The sequence below is a fragment of the Anticarsia gemmatalis genome, chromosome 26 (genome assembly GCF_050436995.1).
Source record: "Anticarsia gemmatalis isolate Benzon Research Colony breed Stoneville strain chromosome 26, ilAntGemm2 primary, whole genome shotgun sequence".
In the NCBI taxonomy this organism is placed as follows: Eukaryota; Metazoa; Arthropoda; class Insecta; order Lepidoptera; family Erebidae; genus Anticarsia; species Anticarsia gemmatalis.
The window spans coordinates 2714022-2731005 of record NC_134770.1 but is presented as its reverse complement, the minus strand read 5'-3'; the positions used below and the strand labels follow the sequence as shown (position 1 = coordinate 2731005).

General features: G+C 33.6%; 1 protein-coding gene across 1 annotated transcript; it reads left to right on the top strand.

Moving 5' to 3' along the window:
- Positions 1-239: 239 nt before the first annotated feature.
- NC2alpha (negative cofactor 2 alpha) lies at positions 240-16928 on the top strand. Its single transcript, XM_076131792.1, has 5 exons — positions 240-394; positions 501-573; positions 10738-10880; positions 11987-12063; positions 12458-16928. The coding sequence occupies exons 1-5, from the start codon at positions 353-355 to the stop codon at positions 13221-13223; spliced, it is 1101 nt and encodes a 366-aa protein (XP_075987907.1). The 5' UTR covers positions 240-352; the 3' UTR covers positions 13224-16928.
- Positions 16929-16984: the final 56 nt, after the last annotated feature.

The window sequence follows — 16984 nt, the reverse complement described above, 5'->3', positions numbered from 1 at the left end:
TTTTAAAATAAAATCAACCCTGAGCAAGACAGTGTAAAAGCTCATTCAGCCTATTTAATTATAAAAGTTAAATTATTTTATTATTTGATCAATTTAAAATACTTAGACATCACTGATTCTATACATGTAACAATTAATATCTGATTCATTTCACACGTTTCGAGATTACGTGGTAAATCACAAATTGACCATAAAAAATGGTGGAGAAACTGTCAAATTCGTATATAAATGAAGTAGGCTGCGAACGTCCCCCTTTTATAACCTCAAAAATGCGCGAGAAGTATTAACATTCTGATGGCGAAGTGAGCTAATTTTATCATTTAATTGGTGTTAAAGTGAACGGATTATTACAATGCCTACCAAGAAGAGAAAATACAATGCAAGGTTTCCAGCCGTAAGTTGAAAAACGTATATAAACAAAGGCAACAAAGAGAAATTTGGTTTTGTTTTCGTCAATAATTTTGAGAGATTGGTGATATCATGACATTGTTTGTTTGTAGGGGCGAATCAAGAAGATTATGCAGACTGACGAGGAAGTGGGGAAAGTTGCCCAAGCTGTGCCAATCATAATCTATATCCTTTTCAAATAGCATCGTAAATATAGTTGTATTGTGTTACCATAACACACGTATTTACATTGATCTAATGATCATCTAATAAGTTTATTATTTTCATTTGCCCACTGGATTACATTTTAAATTTACACTAATAATAATAGATAGTTTTTATAACAGATAAAAACGTCGCATGAATAACCTACTATAAGGTTTATATAATCACAAACTCGTTTTTGAATTTGTGATTGTTTGTTTTACTGTGGCTCTATGATCAGATACTTTAGTCTTGTTTATTGAGATGAATGATTTTTTTATGCAAGATTAAAAATGTTTACGGAATTTTTATTGTCTAATAGATAATCTTTAAGATTCTTGTTAGAATAAGTTAATAAGTAAACAAATAGTAATTGGCTACTATATTTACTATGATAGTGTCTAATAACATAATAGCTTATCTTAATCATTAAATATTAAATAACAAAGTACTTAACTAATACTAAAATACAAGACTGGTTAGTCATACTTTAATTAAAATATGCACACAAAGATGACCATTAAGATTATAGTCTAAAACTCATAAGAGTAGAATTTATTATCAAAATAAATATATATAGGTAGATTTTCCGTATACAGTAAAATACTGGTATTCAGCTGCATCTGGTGAGACTGGAAGCCGACTCCAACATATTTGGAAGACAGGCTCGGCTGATTTGAGATTGTAACAATCAATAGTGATAAAGTTATCCTTTAAGGAATCCCCATTTGTACTTAAATTAATCCTCTTTAGATATCCCAAATTAACATATTATTATCTTGTAATGACTAATGATGTTTTAATTACTTTATTTTTTATTATTTAGGGTCACTAACTTATAGGCTTGTAATAAGATAACATGTGAAGTAGAGTATAATACTTGTATTGTTGTTGTTTATCACCATCATATTAGTTATTGAGCGGGAAAATAGGACAACCAAGTGACTCGCTTTTCAAATTCATGGAAATATGATATTACTTAGTAATAGAATCACTAATGGGAAGCTTATAATAATAGGTTACAGCTAGCCTGCTCCATCCCACTGCTGGGCATTGCCCCCTTTTCATGCACTCTTTATTATATCTTTTGCCATGAAAACCCTGTCCTAGCTCATCCCTTCTTTTAATTTTTAGGTTTTTATGCCTTCTTAATGTTTAATTTCATAGTAATCAGTTTGGTTGTTTCATAGTAAAAGTGTGACAGACCTTCCGATTAATAATATTAGTATGTATTAAGAAAATACTAGTCATTCATTCCATTTCCTGCTGTATAATCAATCTGTCTAATCTTTTAATCAAGTTTGAGGTTTATTGCTGCAGCTCTATAATTTGTGGTCATAAAAATGGTTGACAATGACTCTAGAAATGTGTATGACATTTCTTTATTTCTAGTTTTATGACGAAAATGCATGATGTGGATGATACGAGAGATATTTGTAGAGTGTATGTACGTAGCTGACTATTATAGGAGCAAGGCATGATGATATTGTATGAAATATGATTGGAAATTTACTATCATGGCCGATGTTTTGCAGTGTATGGGAAAATCTTCGCCATAGTTTTCTATATCATTACTGATTTCAAATAATATATTATCTGCCTAACATGATTAAGATCATCTGCTTATTCCTCCAAACTTTAAAAAAAAGTCAGTGCTAGATGGGTACAGCCACTTAATTTTTTTTTTAAGTTTATCATCTGTCTTTTGCGAATTGGCAGTAAAACCGCTGTACTAGTTTGTATGAAGTTGGACTTAGTAGTGTATTCTGAACAAATATTTCGCTATAGAATATAGATTTTTACCTAAAATATGATAGATACAAAATTTACATTTTATTGTTTTCCTCATAGAATAAGTATATTCATAGCTTATTGAATTAAAATCACTGTTCGTATAAAATAATACCCACTTCCTCCCACGGAAGAGGAAAAATCCGCTACAATATCCAGAAATAAAGAATTTTTCCTAAGTTCGTGGAAAAAATAAAGTTATTTTGGTACCAATTATTGTATTATATACGTTTCTAATTTCGGAGTTGGTAAATTGTTATATATTTAACAAATACTTGGATTCTCCAATGTTCCTTTTACTTACTTTTTCGCCCTTGAGATTGTCAATGCGAATATATAAATGAAGATTCCTTTATTCACATATTCGCATTTATGAATATACTTTTCGAATTGGAATAAAAAAACGGAAATTTAAAAAAAAAAAGCTAAAGATGTAGTTCGGCAAGACCGATATACCTACGATAGTAGCTAACAGTATATTATAAAGAAAAAATCAAACCTGTTTTTAATCTTAAAAATTTAGAAATGGAGACTCCATTTCACCCCTTCACCAGCTTACGAAATGTCTCCATACATATTATCGATTCAGTGGTATAGCTTTGAAAGCGCATGTAATCTACCAAATTAACTTTCCAATTTATAATATTAGAATGTTCTCATTACGTTATATCTCTCGATTCTTCAGACTATGCACTCAGACATACGTTTTTTTTATGTTTTATTTATAGTGTATTTGCGTATGCCCTTGAATATCCCAGACTTGGAACGAATCTCTAAAAATATTTGTTTTGATCAATGTGCGGATTCATGTAGTCTTATACGCATTTTATGTATTTCTTCTGCCTTATACTACCTATGTCTCTATGTACTAAGTTTTTATGGAGTGAATTGTCGAAAACTATTGAAACATTTAATCATATTTTAGTCTTATAAAGCTACTCTATGATTAGCAAAAACAACAAAAGAATAATGGAATAATATTTTACCTGGGTACAGTTAATTCGTTTTAAGCTATTTTTATTCCATAGCAAATAATTAAAGAGTCTGTGTTAATAAGTGTGTATGTATATGATTCGCGTGTAATGTCTTGTTTTGTCTAAAAAAGGTCAAGTACTCAAGCAATGTGTATCGATCAGACGATCAGACGTCTACGTCTCGCCTATCTTCTGCTAAATATAATATACAAAAGACTGATCTAATAAATAATTATTACGAAACATTATGCGACTATTAGAGTTCGTTTTCTTCATCGGTCTATCATTCGGTAGTAAGCGTCAAAATTTCGCATTCAAAATTGTTAAATGTATGCCATTTCTGTAGATAGCGGGGGAATACATAGAATAATCGAGATAAAAGATGCGAAATTGAATTGCAAACTGGACTTGCCAACCGTGGCGTATATAATAAATAATGTCCCTACATAATAATATGGAATAAGCAACGAGAACCCAAAAGGTAATAAGGAAAGTTGGCTTTGGAAAATAACATAATGCTGACGTATTTTTCATTTTTCAATAATTGGTTCAAATGTTTTAGGCAAATCGTGTGTACACATGTATTTAAGTACATTTTTTTTATTAGGTCATAACAATTTTACCGGCTGGTAATAACCGATAAACGTAGATACAGTCAGCGTCAAAAATATCTACACACGATGACATTCTCAAAAGCATTTTTATCCAATGAAAACGATGAATTTATTGCTGTATATTAACTTTAAAGTAATTTTACAAAAACCACCTATGGTTTCATGACCAATAGCATTATACATAGGTATTTTCATTAAAAAGTACGATTGAAAATGTGAAAGTCTGTACATATTTTTGCAGTGGACTATATGAGCACTAGGTTATCAAAATAAAGTGTAGACGAAATTAATATCGTATGTAAACACATCTTCATGCAGACTGTAAATATTTGTTCATATGTTGTCGATTTTATTTGAATTAACGCCACTCGGGATTCGGGGATAACAAAAGATATTGCGTTTCAAACATTCGTATACAGATATGGGAGTATTTTAGGATAAAGAGTTTTCGACCTATATTTTTATCGGGTTATATAAAACTAGCGCGTTCAAACAAACAAACAAACAATCTTCAGCTTTATAATATTAGTATAGATTAATGCGTGTTTCTCTCATCGCTTGCGACACATTAGTTATTTACTTGATTCAACTCAATGCTCAAAGAACAAAAACCTAGGTATTTTTTTTTTGTCCAAACATCTACTTTGGGAAGCAATGGAATAGGTAGCACAAAAAAAGAGAGTCATTTGAAAATAATTATCGCGTATCGTGTCAGTCAATATAATACTCTGGGGCTGACTTCCAATATCCTATCTTCTCGTGTTATGTTATTGTATGTCTCTCTTCTCTTTTCTTGATAAACGGTACAGATCTTGTCCAGATACTAAACAATCTATTACTCTGAAAAAAGGAGTACCCAGAAATTCATTTTACCGGGTGTTACTTTTATAAGCGCCAGGTTGACATGATGGCAAATCCATATGACCAGCAAGTAGCCAAGCTTGGTGATAGCAATTTGCTTTGGTATTTCGAGAAAAGGGTGCAATTCAAAGAAAGCATAAAATTGGTGTGTATCGTATTCGGTGCACGGGGCAGTAAATAATTAAACTATTCGATTGGGCATTACGATCGACCTACAAATAAATAATGCCCGGGCTAGGTTTTCGATCGATGAACATGCAATCACACTACAAGGTAAAAACTCTGCTCTATATGATTTCATTGTTTACTTTTAAACATAAGTTTATTTGTTTTCTTATACATCGCTGATATTAAACTAATCATGGGTGCATGCAAATTGAAGTAGGCCTAAACAGCATCTGGGGTCTGAACGGTAGTGTGTGCGGCTGCTGGTTGACAGCGAGTTCCCTTTCCGAGTCGGGCATAGTGCCCTATTCAATGGGACTAAATCAGGGGCTCACAAACTTTTCTTAGTCTGGGACCACTTTTTTATTACTCTTGTTATACTCTTTAAAATATAGCTTGATTAAAATGACAGTTCTAAGCAAAACGGAGCACACAACTTTGTAGTGACGTCTAACGAGTATTACAAATTGAAACACGAAAAATCTGTCTTGTCTAGCATTATAACTATTTTTTAAATACAGATCCTCAATTAGAAATCAGAATAATTCAATACAATCAGCCTTTAAACTAAAAATCAGTACTATTTTCTTTAGTCTTAAAAATAAACCTAATAATTTTCAACCTCTCTACAAGGCCACGTCATGTTGCAAAAATTTTAGTGAGGAGACACAATAGATAAGAGTAAATCATCTGATTAATCGTTAATCGCGAAGTACACTTTGATACTATTCGTGACCAAGAATTAATAATGAATCTCCAAGATTGTTCCAGCGATTCTGATGATAACGATGAGGATGATACTGATTTAGGATGCGCACTAACATTAACATTAACTGCGCATCCTATATTACTACCATCTTCATCCCTATCATCAGAATTGCACCATTAACTGAATAAATTAATTTTATTTAACTTTAATTTCATTGTTTTATTTAATTGATCCTAATTAATACTAAACTAGGAGAGGTCTCCGTGCGGTGTTAAAAGTAGGGCTGGTCGTCCTATACGAATTTGCTTAAACAATAAGATTCACAACAACAATTCGTAAAAAGCTAATTCAAAAATAATTGAATCGAATATAATTATTTTAGATTCGATTTTTTCGCTATCGACTGTGATCAATACTTCTACAACCCTAGTCAAAACAGGTTGACATCTGTCATTCTAATCAAGCTATATTTTAAAGACTATAGGAGGAACCACTATGTAAGTGTATTAAAAATAAAGTGTAATAATGATCCTGAAAATTTTAAATTTTATACTCATTCGCGGACCATATCTTGACTTCCGCGGACCACGAACTAAATAGTAATTCAAATTCAAAATATCCTTTATTTCGTAAACTTAGTACAAAGTTTTTGAAATAGTCATATATTGTATTTCATTTGTCCGTTTCGGAAAAGCGAAACGTTCATGTTTTTCGTGCACCCTTGCTTACATATTCCGGTATAACAGGCGTGATATTATGCGTGTATGTATGAAAGCAGGGCTATAGGTTACAACAACAATGTATATTTTTTCCAAAACCTATTTTGTAATACTATGAGCATATCACAATACAAGTATTTCACCATAATTAGATAAGGTACAGGAAATTGCATAAAATAAGAATACATTGTACAAATCTGTTGTTATCGTTTGTGTAGTTCATCTTAAGATGATAACCAAACCCTCTGATAAATCTTTTATCAGACAAACGAAACGGATTTTTTGTTATTTTATCCAACTGTCTTTTTTTCCTAAGAATCGTAGACAAAACAAATATTTTGAGAATAATAGTACCTATGTAGAATATGTGCTAAGACCTACTTGCCACGATTAAAATTCTAAATAGTCTAAATACGTAACCCGCTTAAAGGAAAATGTCGTTTTCCAAGTATTATTCGTAATTTTATTAAAATAGGTCCTACAGTTTAGGTGCCCTGTGGTTTCCCGGTTAGATTGCTAGTTCAGTTAGCCAGTTATAGTCTTTTATATAGAATTTTAGTTGTTATCCAGTATAATGAAATAGAAGAAGGAAAATACAAAGAATACTTAGTCAATTTCAATAAGAAAATCTCATTCGGGAAAGTTGGATGCTGATGCCTTTGAAAGGGTTGTTGATGCCTTTAGACAAATGTTTAAATAATAATAAAACCATTTTCTATTCTTGTTAAAGAATTATGTACATAGATTTCCTTGCGCGGATATATTTGCATCCTCACTGGTAGCGATTCGAAGGTCATGACATCATCGTAAAAATAATTTCTTTGTGCAATTCCCGCGGCAATAGTTAATACGCGTCTTGAATATCTCATACTATTTATATATACCCTTTCAGATGTTTGTACTTTTTAACTGGGAAATAGTTATTGAATGATGTTTTCTGAGAACGGAAGTAGAGGAATGTGTGGTTTTTGCCAACGAATCTAGTTAGACGGTTAAAATTTTTGTAAATTTTCCTGCTGCCTGCAAATTACTAGGATAACTTTACTTAACAAAGAGGCTTAAGAAGCCAGGGTGTTGAAGGGTCTAGACAAGACGGCTCATGAATTTCGTTAGCCCTCTCAAAAGTAACTGAATTCGTCACTTTCACCCTATAATGCTGAGACCAAACACTTAGAAAGAACAAGGACAAACAATATGCTTTAGTCCTTCCTCATATTTGGATACCGTTGACTTCTTCCGTAGTCTTAGTATATACCCAGATTGGATTTCGACATTATTTACGAAAGCCATTCTTAGTCAATGAGTCTCCTTCTAAATATATAAAATTTGTAACATTTTTTGTTGTTACTCTGCTCCTATTGGTCGTAGCGTGATGTTATATAGCCTATAGCCTTCCTAAATAAATAAGCTATCCAAGAGTAAAATATTTTTTCAATTCGCACCAGTAGTTCCTGAGATTAGCTCGTTCAAACAAACAAACTCTTCGGCTTTATAATATTAGTATAGATGACAAAAGATTTTTAAAACTAAACAGCAAAATCCTGACTGGTTGCAACAAAGCGCTCATTGTTTGAATCTTCCTTGATAACACTGAATCACACAGTTCATATATGTCGAGAATTAGTCATATGGACCAGAATAGGTTATACACTCGCTAGAACACATTGTGCACTTAACTGATCCTATTACGTCGTATGATTGATGAACTAAAAGGTTAAATAGGAAGTTCTGGATGCATATGGCGGTTTAACTCGTTCTAGAGTTAGATGAAAGAAGTATTACTGTCTTCTTTTTGGATGAAATGAAACGGACTTCGACATTGGAAGTTCTATAAAATAAATCTGTTTAAGTACAGTAATCTGTAGCATCTTTACTCTATCATGGTGACATTATTTAATTACAAATATGTTTAAGTTTAATGAAAAAGTGCTACTAAACCAAGTGCACACTTTCATTTAAAATGTGTGGTAAATTATGGTACTCTTTTTATATATTTATGCTTTTTGATTCAAAAGTTAAGTAACGAAACTTGTATGTAATGACTGAAGAAGATATCAATGGCCTTTTAAATGTATTTAAAGTGTGAGTAACTTATTAGTACGGTCTTTAGAATCATCGGTCATGGTTACAGTAACTTACAACCTTCATTTGAATGTAGAAGAAGCAAATATACTAAAAGCAAAACAATTTTTTTCAGGTATAACAGGGCCTGATTAAAATTTCTTCTTTTAGACAACTTATTTCCTAATGAGCGTATTATAGCAAGGTATTTTCGTGTTCAAAGAAGAATCTGATATAATAGACATAACTCTGACAGTGCAGGATTTCTTGGATACAATCCAGAATCTTTTTATTTCTTTGAATCCTATATGTACAATATATCAGTAGACGTAACAACAAAGATAATTTGAACACTTTTAGTTATATTTAGCTGGATGATGTCATTGTCAGCTGCAAATGGCGGGTAGACGAACTTATTGTAAACAGTACCTAAACAGTACTGATCGATAAAAAGATGTTGGATTTGTTAATGTTTAGCTGTATCATGTTTGTAATTAGATTATTCGACTTAAATAGTAGTAAGTATCCCCATGGTTTCTAATTGGTATAATTTTTGTAGAAAATCTTTTAATTTTTTTAAATTGTTTCATCATTAGATAATTTTATATTACATAATACATAATATCACGCTTTCTTTTCCAAAGGCGCAAACATAGAGACCAAAGAACGCCACTTGGTAGGATCCTCACAAACTTTCTTGCCTCATTCAAATCCATACATCGTACTTTATATTACGATAAAAAAATGCTTTTTACAGAAAATGTATGGAGGATCTGTCTATGAAGTCGTAATTTAAGTTTTCTGTCGGCCGATTCAGTTTTTCTGGCATTGATACCCAAGGAAATGGAAGATCAATTTAGTATCTATTCTTTTATTTTCGCGTCATTTCCCGGAGTAAATGTCTTTAATGTTTAATGTGCCTAAAGTAGCGCTTGTTGTAAGCCTATTCGACTTCGTCTCTTATTCATGTGTTGCCTTCGACTGTTCTGAAAACTGAAAGCAAGTTGGGTCGATAATGGTATTGAACTGAAGAATGACGAGAGAAGTTTTAATTAGCCACTTATTTCCGAATTAACAAAAGCTAATCATGATGAACTATATTTAATATACTTTGATAATTATGTAAATATCATTACTTTTCAAACTGTTTTATCTGCGAATGACTGTGCGTTACTCTGTAACGCTTTTACCTCTGTCCGTTAATCGTGTTAAACCCTTTAGCCAAACTCAGGCTTTCGACTGCTTCCGTGGCGCAGTGGTTAAGGTTGCTTCTACGGTTGCGTCAGGAGGTCGGGGTTTGATTCCCACACGGAACAATTATTTGTGCGATCCACAAACTGTTGTTTCCGGTCTAATTGTACTTTGTGTTTTTTGGTTGTATGTTTGTAAAAGTCCCCGCGACACAGGAGCAATTCTTAGTGCGGAAGTTGTCATAAATAAAAACAGAGGCTTTCTTCTTTTATCAAAAATCTTTCCCGTTAAAGGCAGAATGATAGTTATTACGCTAGTGGATCCGCGTCGTTGAGTTAGTATGCTTAAAATGTTGATGACAATTCATGATGTAACGTAGTTCTCGGTACAATATATTTTAACTTTCATTTAATTACTCCAACAGGACACGCCTGCATTCGCTCCGGCCTAGTTGATACAATTAAACGGATATCTAGGGCATTTTCATTATTTATGTACTTACCAATGTACCTACACCGCTGTTGCAGAAGATTTACATGACTTTTAGGCATTCGCAGATCTTGGATCTTGGACTATCAAGTTCGAAAGGTTAAGATTATTATTATTCCTATTTCCACTGTTTCTAAGAGATAGGAATCGTAGTGAATGATGTTCTTTAATCATTTAATCTCTTGAATGACACAAAATGTATGCTTGTATTTATGTTTTTACTGTAATTGGGTTTTCTTTGCGGAAACATTTAACAATAATCTGGATTTTTGTACTTTCCTTTGTAAATAGCGTAGGGTTTATACCTACTGACTACAGGGTTACGATTTTTTTTTAATAATAGATTATTTTCACTGCTTCAACTCGTTTGGATCATTATTCTGTTGAAGATACACACACACACCTGCAAATTTTTATCTAAATCGGTGATCATGGGGAGAGACCTTTGCCCAGCAGTGGGGCTACGGTGGTTTTATTCGAAAAAGGTCCAAAGGAAAATGTATTTTGATTACTGCCTATTTTCTTCCACATGTTTCTAGTTAAATCCTTAACTCAGCTATTATCGTAAACACCTCGCACCCTGGAGCTGTTCGTGGAGTCTCTCCTCAGTAAAGCGATGCAGGTGACAGTGGCGAGGAACGCGAAGACCCTCAGTCCGTCGCACGTGAAGCAGTGCATCCTTGCTGAGTCTAAGTTTGACTTCCTAAGGGACCTGGTGAGAACTTATACTTACTATATACTTATATAAGAAAATTGGATGGAGGTATGGATTGCGTGGAAGACGATTTGATGGCAAAGTCGATGGCTAGATGGAGCTTATCTCTATCTGCCATATGAGGTAAAAGAAACATGCTGTGTGAACCCCCACAAACTTTGAAATCATAGTAGCTAATGACCTTTTTTCATGTGGTTAGTGGTCATAACTTAATTAGGCTTCTAGGCGCCGTGGTTAAATATTCTTGTCATTATCAAATCCCGGTGGTCTTTTTACTATTTATTTTGTTGTTTAGTTCTTTTTTTTTGGTACTGGGCGTGTAATAAGTAATTGGTCCAGGTTCCTTTTGTTCAGACCTACGAAGACAGAGAGTAAGCATTTTGCTATTTAGCTACATTAACCTGAACCCTTTCAGTTGCTAAAGATTTTGTAACCCAAAATTAAGTTGCATTTTCCTTATTCCTTGAAAAAACTGACAGCATTTCAGTGAAGAGTTAGCTAGTTGTTAAGTTGTTATGCTTTTTTACAAGGCTCTGATCGCCTAGCATTAGCTATGATGGGTTCATAGTCCACCACTCAGGCAAGTATAGATTAGTGGACTTTGCATCTTTTCAAGCGGTCAAGGACCTCACTGCTATTCAAGTTTTGTGTTGACAGTTTAAAGAATAACAGTAATTTGTGTTTTTATTTAATTAAAGATTGCTAGGCATATTGTTTGCACGATACTAGCAATCCCGTTAGCTACTTCAGCTTACATCAAAGACTTTTGATGAGTGAGAATACGATAGCACCTGTTGATGGCGAGTTCGATAGCAGCTTATAACTTGAAGATTCGAAGAGGTGGAGATTCCTCTTTCACAAACTTTATTTTATAAGTTCGAGTATGAAACAAAAAATCATTATCATCATCATCGGCTTGTGTTCATCCATGGCAGATGTTGAAGAAACTATTTTTTTTTTATTCCGACTTTTCCGTGTTATCAAAATGTATCAATTATTCCACGAATATAATAGTAGAAATGGGTATTGGGTCAAATCGATCTTAAAAATGATAAAGTTTATATTATTTGTTCAGTCATCTAAACAAATACTTATATTGATTTCAGGTGAAGAACATCCCAGATGTGTCAGCGGCGGAAGAGAAAGAAATGATGAGCGCAGAGAGTTCACCGAATTCTTCAAGGTAAATGATATACTTATCTGATAACACGTTGCCAAGAACTTTGACCTATTGGAGTGATAGGAAGGCAACACTCACGTTGAAATTTGGGCCCGCCATATGTTATTATTTTTTGTTGTTAAATTCAATTCTTTATTCCTTTACCGACTACTTATTTATGCGATTACTGTATTCCCGTTGACACCATTGAAAAAGTCCCTTATCCCCGCTGTTCATAAACATGACGAGCTGGAGTAAAAATATCACGTTTCGTGTAATGTATATAATTAAAAGTAGATAGTGAAAAAGATAAACTATGTACTGTGATTTTAGATTTATTTTAATACGATCAATTCGCAGACTCTTTTCAATCGATTTGTGTTTTAAATTCATCACTAATTTGACCTTTATTCTCTAGATTTTCAGACATGTCGGTGCCACCCCGAAGGATAGCACGAGAAGACTCAAACAGCTCGAGTAGTTGTGACGTCAAAATAGTGCCCCTCACACAGCCGCCCCCCGGGGAGCACGTGAAGAGAGCACTCTCCTCTGACACCGAACTGCCGAACAAGACAGTGCGGACAGAGACCGTCACCTCCACCCACACAGACACAGCCATAGACCTCTCCAAAAAAACAGAAGAAAAACCAGTCGTCACAGCAAACTTCTATCAAGAAACATTACTAACAGAAGACGTGCCTCATCGGAGCGTTATAACCGTCAACCCCTCGTACAATAGCCCACAACCTTCAACCAGCTACACCCCAGAACCTATAAAACTAGAACCGTTACCACCACAAAAAACATACGCCGATAAACCGAGACGACTCTCCGGTCTCGCGCCGGCGAATAAATTAAACATACCTATGCTCATACCAGCTATCAGACCTATCAAACCAATGACGCCCACGACACCCAAAACACCAGTCACGCCTATACTAAATATAGATTTTTCTAAAAATGTAACAAAACCCGAGATAAAACTACTAGACGTGGCTGTACCTAAGAACGATAAGAATTCTGTAAGACAATTGCATAGGCAAAATTCTAAGCCGGCGAAAACGGAAGTTAAGAAAATCGAAGTTAAGCCGATAGTGACGCACCCTGTAGTTCCAGTACACCCTGTGGATATAGACAGTTTGAATTCCGGCAACCTACAGATAGACGAAGACTATGATACCTGAGTATGTTTGTAAGTTTGGTTGTTTTTGTTTTAAGTTTTTATTATTCCCTTGACGCGATATTTGTCACCCGTATTTATTGCTAGTTGTAAAATAAAATGTTGCTACATTCCTTCTTGTTACAGTATATTCAATAATGTTAGTCATTTTCAGGCACAATATCGAATATTTGTGTGTATTTATGTAAGTTTTATCTTTTTAATTTATGGTAGTTTTTTTGAACAAATACCATTGATTGTTTGAATTTTTTATAATTTTAAACGTACGGTTGATTAATATCGCGGTCAAGTCATGTTGTTTACCAATTTAGAATACGAAATGGTAAGTTTTCAGTGTAAAATTATTTGTTTTTTTTGTATGCTGCAGTTTTGAAGATATTCGCTGATGTTTTTTGGCAATTGTAGTTATAATTTTCATTGACTTTGATATTTTCGAACGAGATTAAAGTGTGTGTTATTTGTGTGTAAAATGATTTGAAGTCGCTTTGAGAGGTTTATTTATGTCACCTAGTTTTGTATTTAATGTTTGCACTGCTATACTGTTCGATGTTATTGTTGTTATATACAAAGCTATAGTAAGATATAAAAGCCTTGTAGATAAACGAAAAACTAGCTGTAAATTTTTGTAAATGAGTGGTATGACTGCCGTTTGAATGTAAACTTATATTTACGAAGGCCAAAATTACCGCAATGAATAAGAACGCCACATGAAATGCAGTTCATTATAGGTACCGGATTGCTAAATAATAATGGACGTAATGGTGAAATTTCATTACTACAAAACGTAGTAATCGTCATTATAGGCTTTTCAGTAGCTCGATCCTCTATAACTATCGACTACCGGCAACCGGCCTGTCATCGAGAAATTTTACAGACTTTATATGTTTTCATTAATTTCAAAGTAGTTAACTGCATCAAACGTACTATTATTCTCTATCAAAAATGCAAACTCTCTTCATTGGTCTTTAAGGTTTGTCTTAATTAGCGTTTATTTTTAAAAACGTTATATCCTTCAATAGTCGTAAAGTATGGCCAGTCAAAATTACCAATTAGATTTTAAGTAGTCATGAACATGAACGAATATCTCAAACTTCATAACATTGTTTTATTCGAAAGAATGAGATTGTTTATTTTATATTCACATTATGTCTAACGTATGTGTTCCAATTGTAATCGGGCTGTGGAGATTGGTTGGTTAATTTTAGGCTGGTAACATTTGTTATACGGTAATGCCAGTTGTTATTATGTATTTTTGGACTGGCAACACTGTGTTTTAACTGACAGATGATGACTAATGTTGTCAGATTAATAAATAACGTCGTTCAACGAAGCTGTTAATTAAATTAAGAAATTAATAAAGTATCTTTAAAAAAATTACCATGTAAAGGTATTGTTTTCTAAATGCCAGCCTATAATTTTCTAACCAAATTCTAGACTCAGCCGTTTTTTGATTCAGTGAGCTTGATGTGACGATGACATTAAAAATTGGACTGTATAATTAAGTAATGTTTGGTAGAGATTGGACGGTCTCGCGTTTTGAGGCCTTTGTGAAATGCTCGTACACATTTTCTTTATACAAATTCAAATGAAATACTTCAGAAGCGAATTACTTTATTCAAGATTTTTTTCTATTAATTTCAAAATACAGTTTTCTAGTGATTTTGCATCTTGTATTTGAATAAAATTAAATTGTTATCCTGGATAATGTAAACTGCTTCTGATGTACTATTCACCTATCTTCTGCCAATCTGTTCATTATAGAGGGCGCTTCGAAATTATACCGCTACAAGTGTTCGTAGCGTACGTGCTACAGTGTTCGTAGACCCTACGTCATAAGTAAGCGAAACTAAATGGTCTTGATACTTTTGATACAATATGTAGTTTGTATCGCTTAAGTCAACGTTTGAGGAACAATTAACGCACACGCAGATTTATTATGGATTTATCTACACCGTTGTTATAAGTATATTGTATGTCCAGTGGTAGTTGATAATAAAGCTATAAGAAGTCTGTAAATAAACGTAGAGTGATAAACAAAGTATCAATCAAAGTACTAAAGTATTAATCAAAGTACCTTTACCTTTTTGCTCATAAGACCCGTGTGCATCTCATTATTATGTGTACAAGCGGCGATAGTCTAAAAACGCATATTATAAAAATCTGTTCTGCTAATTCTGAGTTAATTCTATCAAGAAATTTTAACCCCTTCCTCATTACGGGAGGAGACCCTTCCTCAGAAGTGAGGCAGTAGCGGATTAAATTTATGTTGATTACTTTTCATCGTAGTTTCAAATTGAAAGTGTTCAACTAACTTTATTTTATCAATTCCCACTGGACTATAGTCAGTATAATAAGTCGAAAACTGTTTAAACAAGCATATTACTTGTAAATATTATAGAACCAATGTTTGAGGCAATAAGTTTGTAACATTTGCTACGGGATGTACCCTGCCAAATCTTTTAGCGTAGCTGCACGGATAGCGTGTTTTGCAACTTAAAGGCGACGGTTCGCGCCGAAAGTGAGACAGGAGACAAAGACACGAGAAAGCGACCGTTACTTGACTATAGGTAACTAGGGACTATAGCTAAAACAATTTGTAAACACGACCGAGACAAGAGATAGAATTAACTGCTTCCGTTGCGCAGTGGTTTAGGTCGCCACGCCGCTACCATTGCACCGGGATCGGGTCGTTCGATTCCTAAACGGAACAATTATTTGTGCGATCCACAAATGATTGCTTCGGGTCTGGTTGTACTTTGTGTCCGATGTATGTTTGTAAAAGTCCCCGCGCCACAAGAACAATTCTTAGTGCGGGACTTGTCTTTAAAAAAAAAAAGAAAGATCGTAAGTAAGCGTCGTGGCGGTCGCAGTCTTAGTCCTCCGTCTTCTTTGCGAACCGTCGCCTTTAAATTTATACATACATAATGTAAATATAACTATGGAATATGTCAATATTAGAAACGAAATAAACTAAGTAAAGGCAAAAGGATTATATTACGAAAGCTAAAGTTTGTTAACACTGTTCATTGTTCTTTCATTAATACTGGAATATGATTAAGATTTACCCACGTTAGATTATTTTCCATACATTCCCACACCAACAAAAAAATATTTGTGTAAAATCATTCATGCCAGATTCACAACTTTTGGTTAAGTGTCGGTTAGCTCAACAAGTGGAATATTGGCAGATTTTTTTATACCTGCACTGTCATTATCACATATTGACATTTATCTTGTTTGTAGGTTGCTTTTTAGTCGCGGAACTGACCCTAACAATTTGAGTATATAACCAAATAACTAATTATATTTGTCTAGAGTTGTATACTTGATACGAAGGTATCACAGTTCTAAAGCGCTCTATAAATAGATCTTTGAAAAAATGTATTATATCGAGACAAAATTGTTCTGAAAGGTACAGTTCTAAAGGTTCAAGTACTGAGTACTCAAAAATAAGTTTTAGTCGTGCCTAGATCGATATTTCTGTTTATATCGAGTTGACATAGCGTGGTGTGGGAAATCTTGTTTTCCTATTGTCATAGTCTTGTTATATATTTATATTAGCAATAGTCTTTCACCCTCGGATAGAGACTGCGTCCAATAAGCAATAAGAGCAAGGGTATGTGTTGTGTATGAACGTTAGACTATGTGTACAATGCTATGTATGTTAAATGTTGTAAATTATGATTAGAAATACAATTGGTGATACGTATTTACTTTCGTTTTATTAACCTGGGAACTTTTTGTTCGAAGATTGAGTGTTTTGTG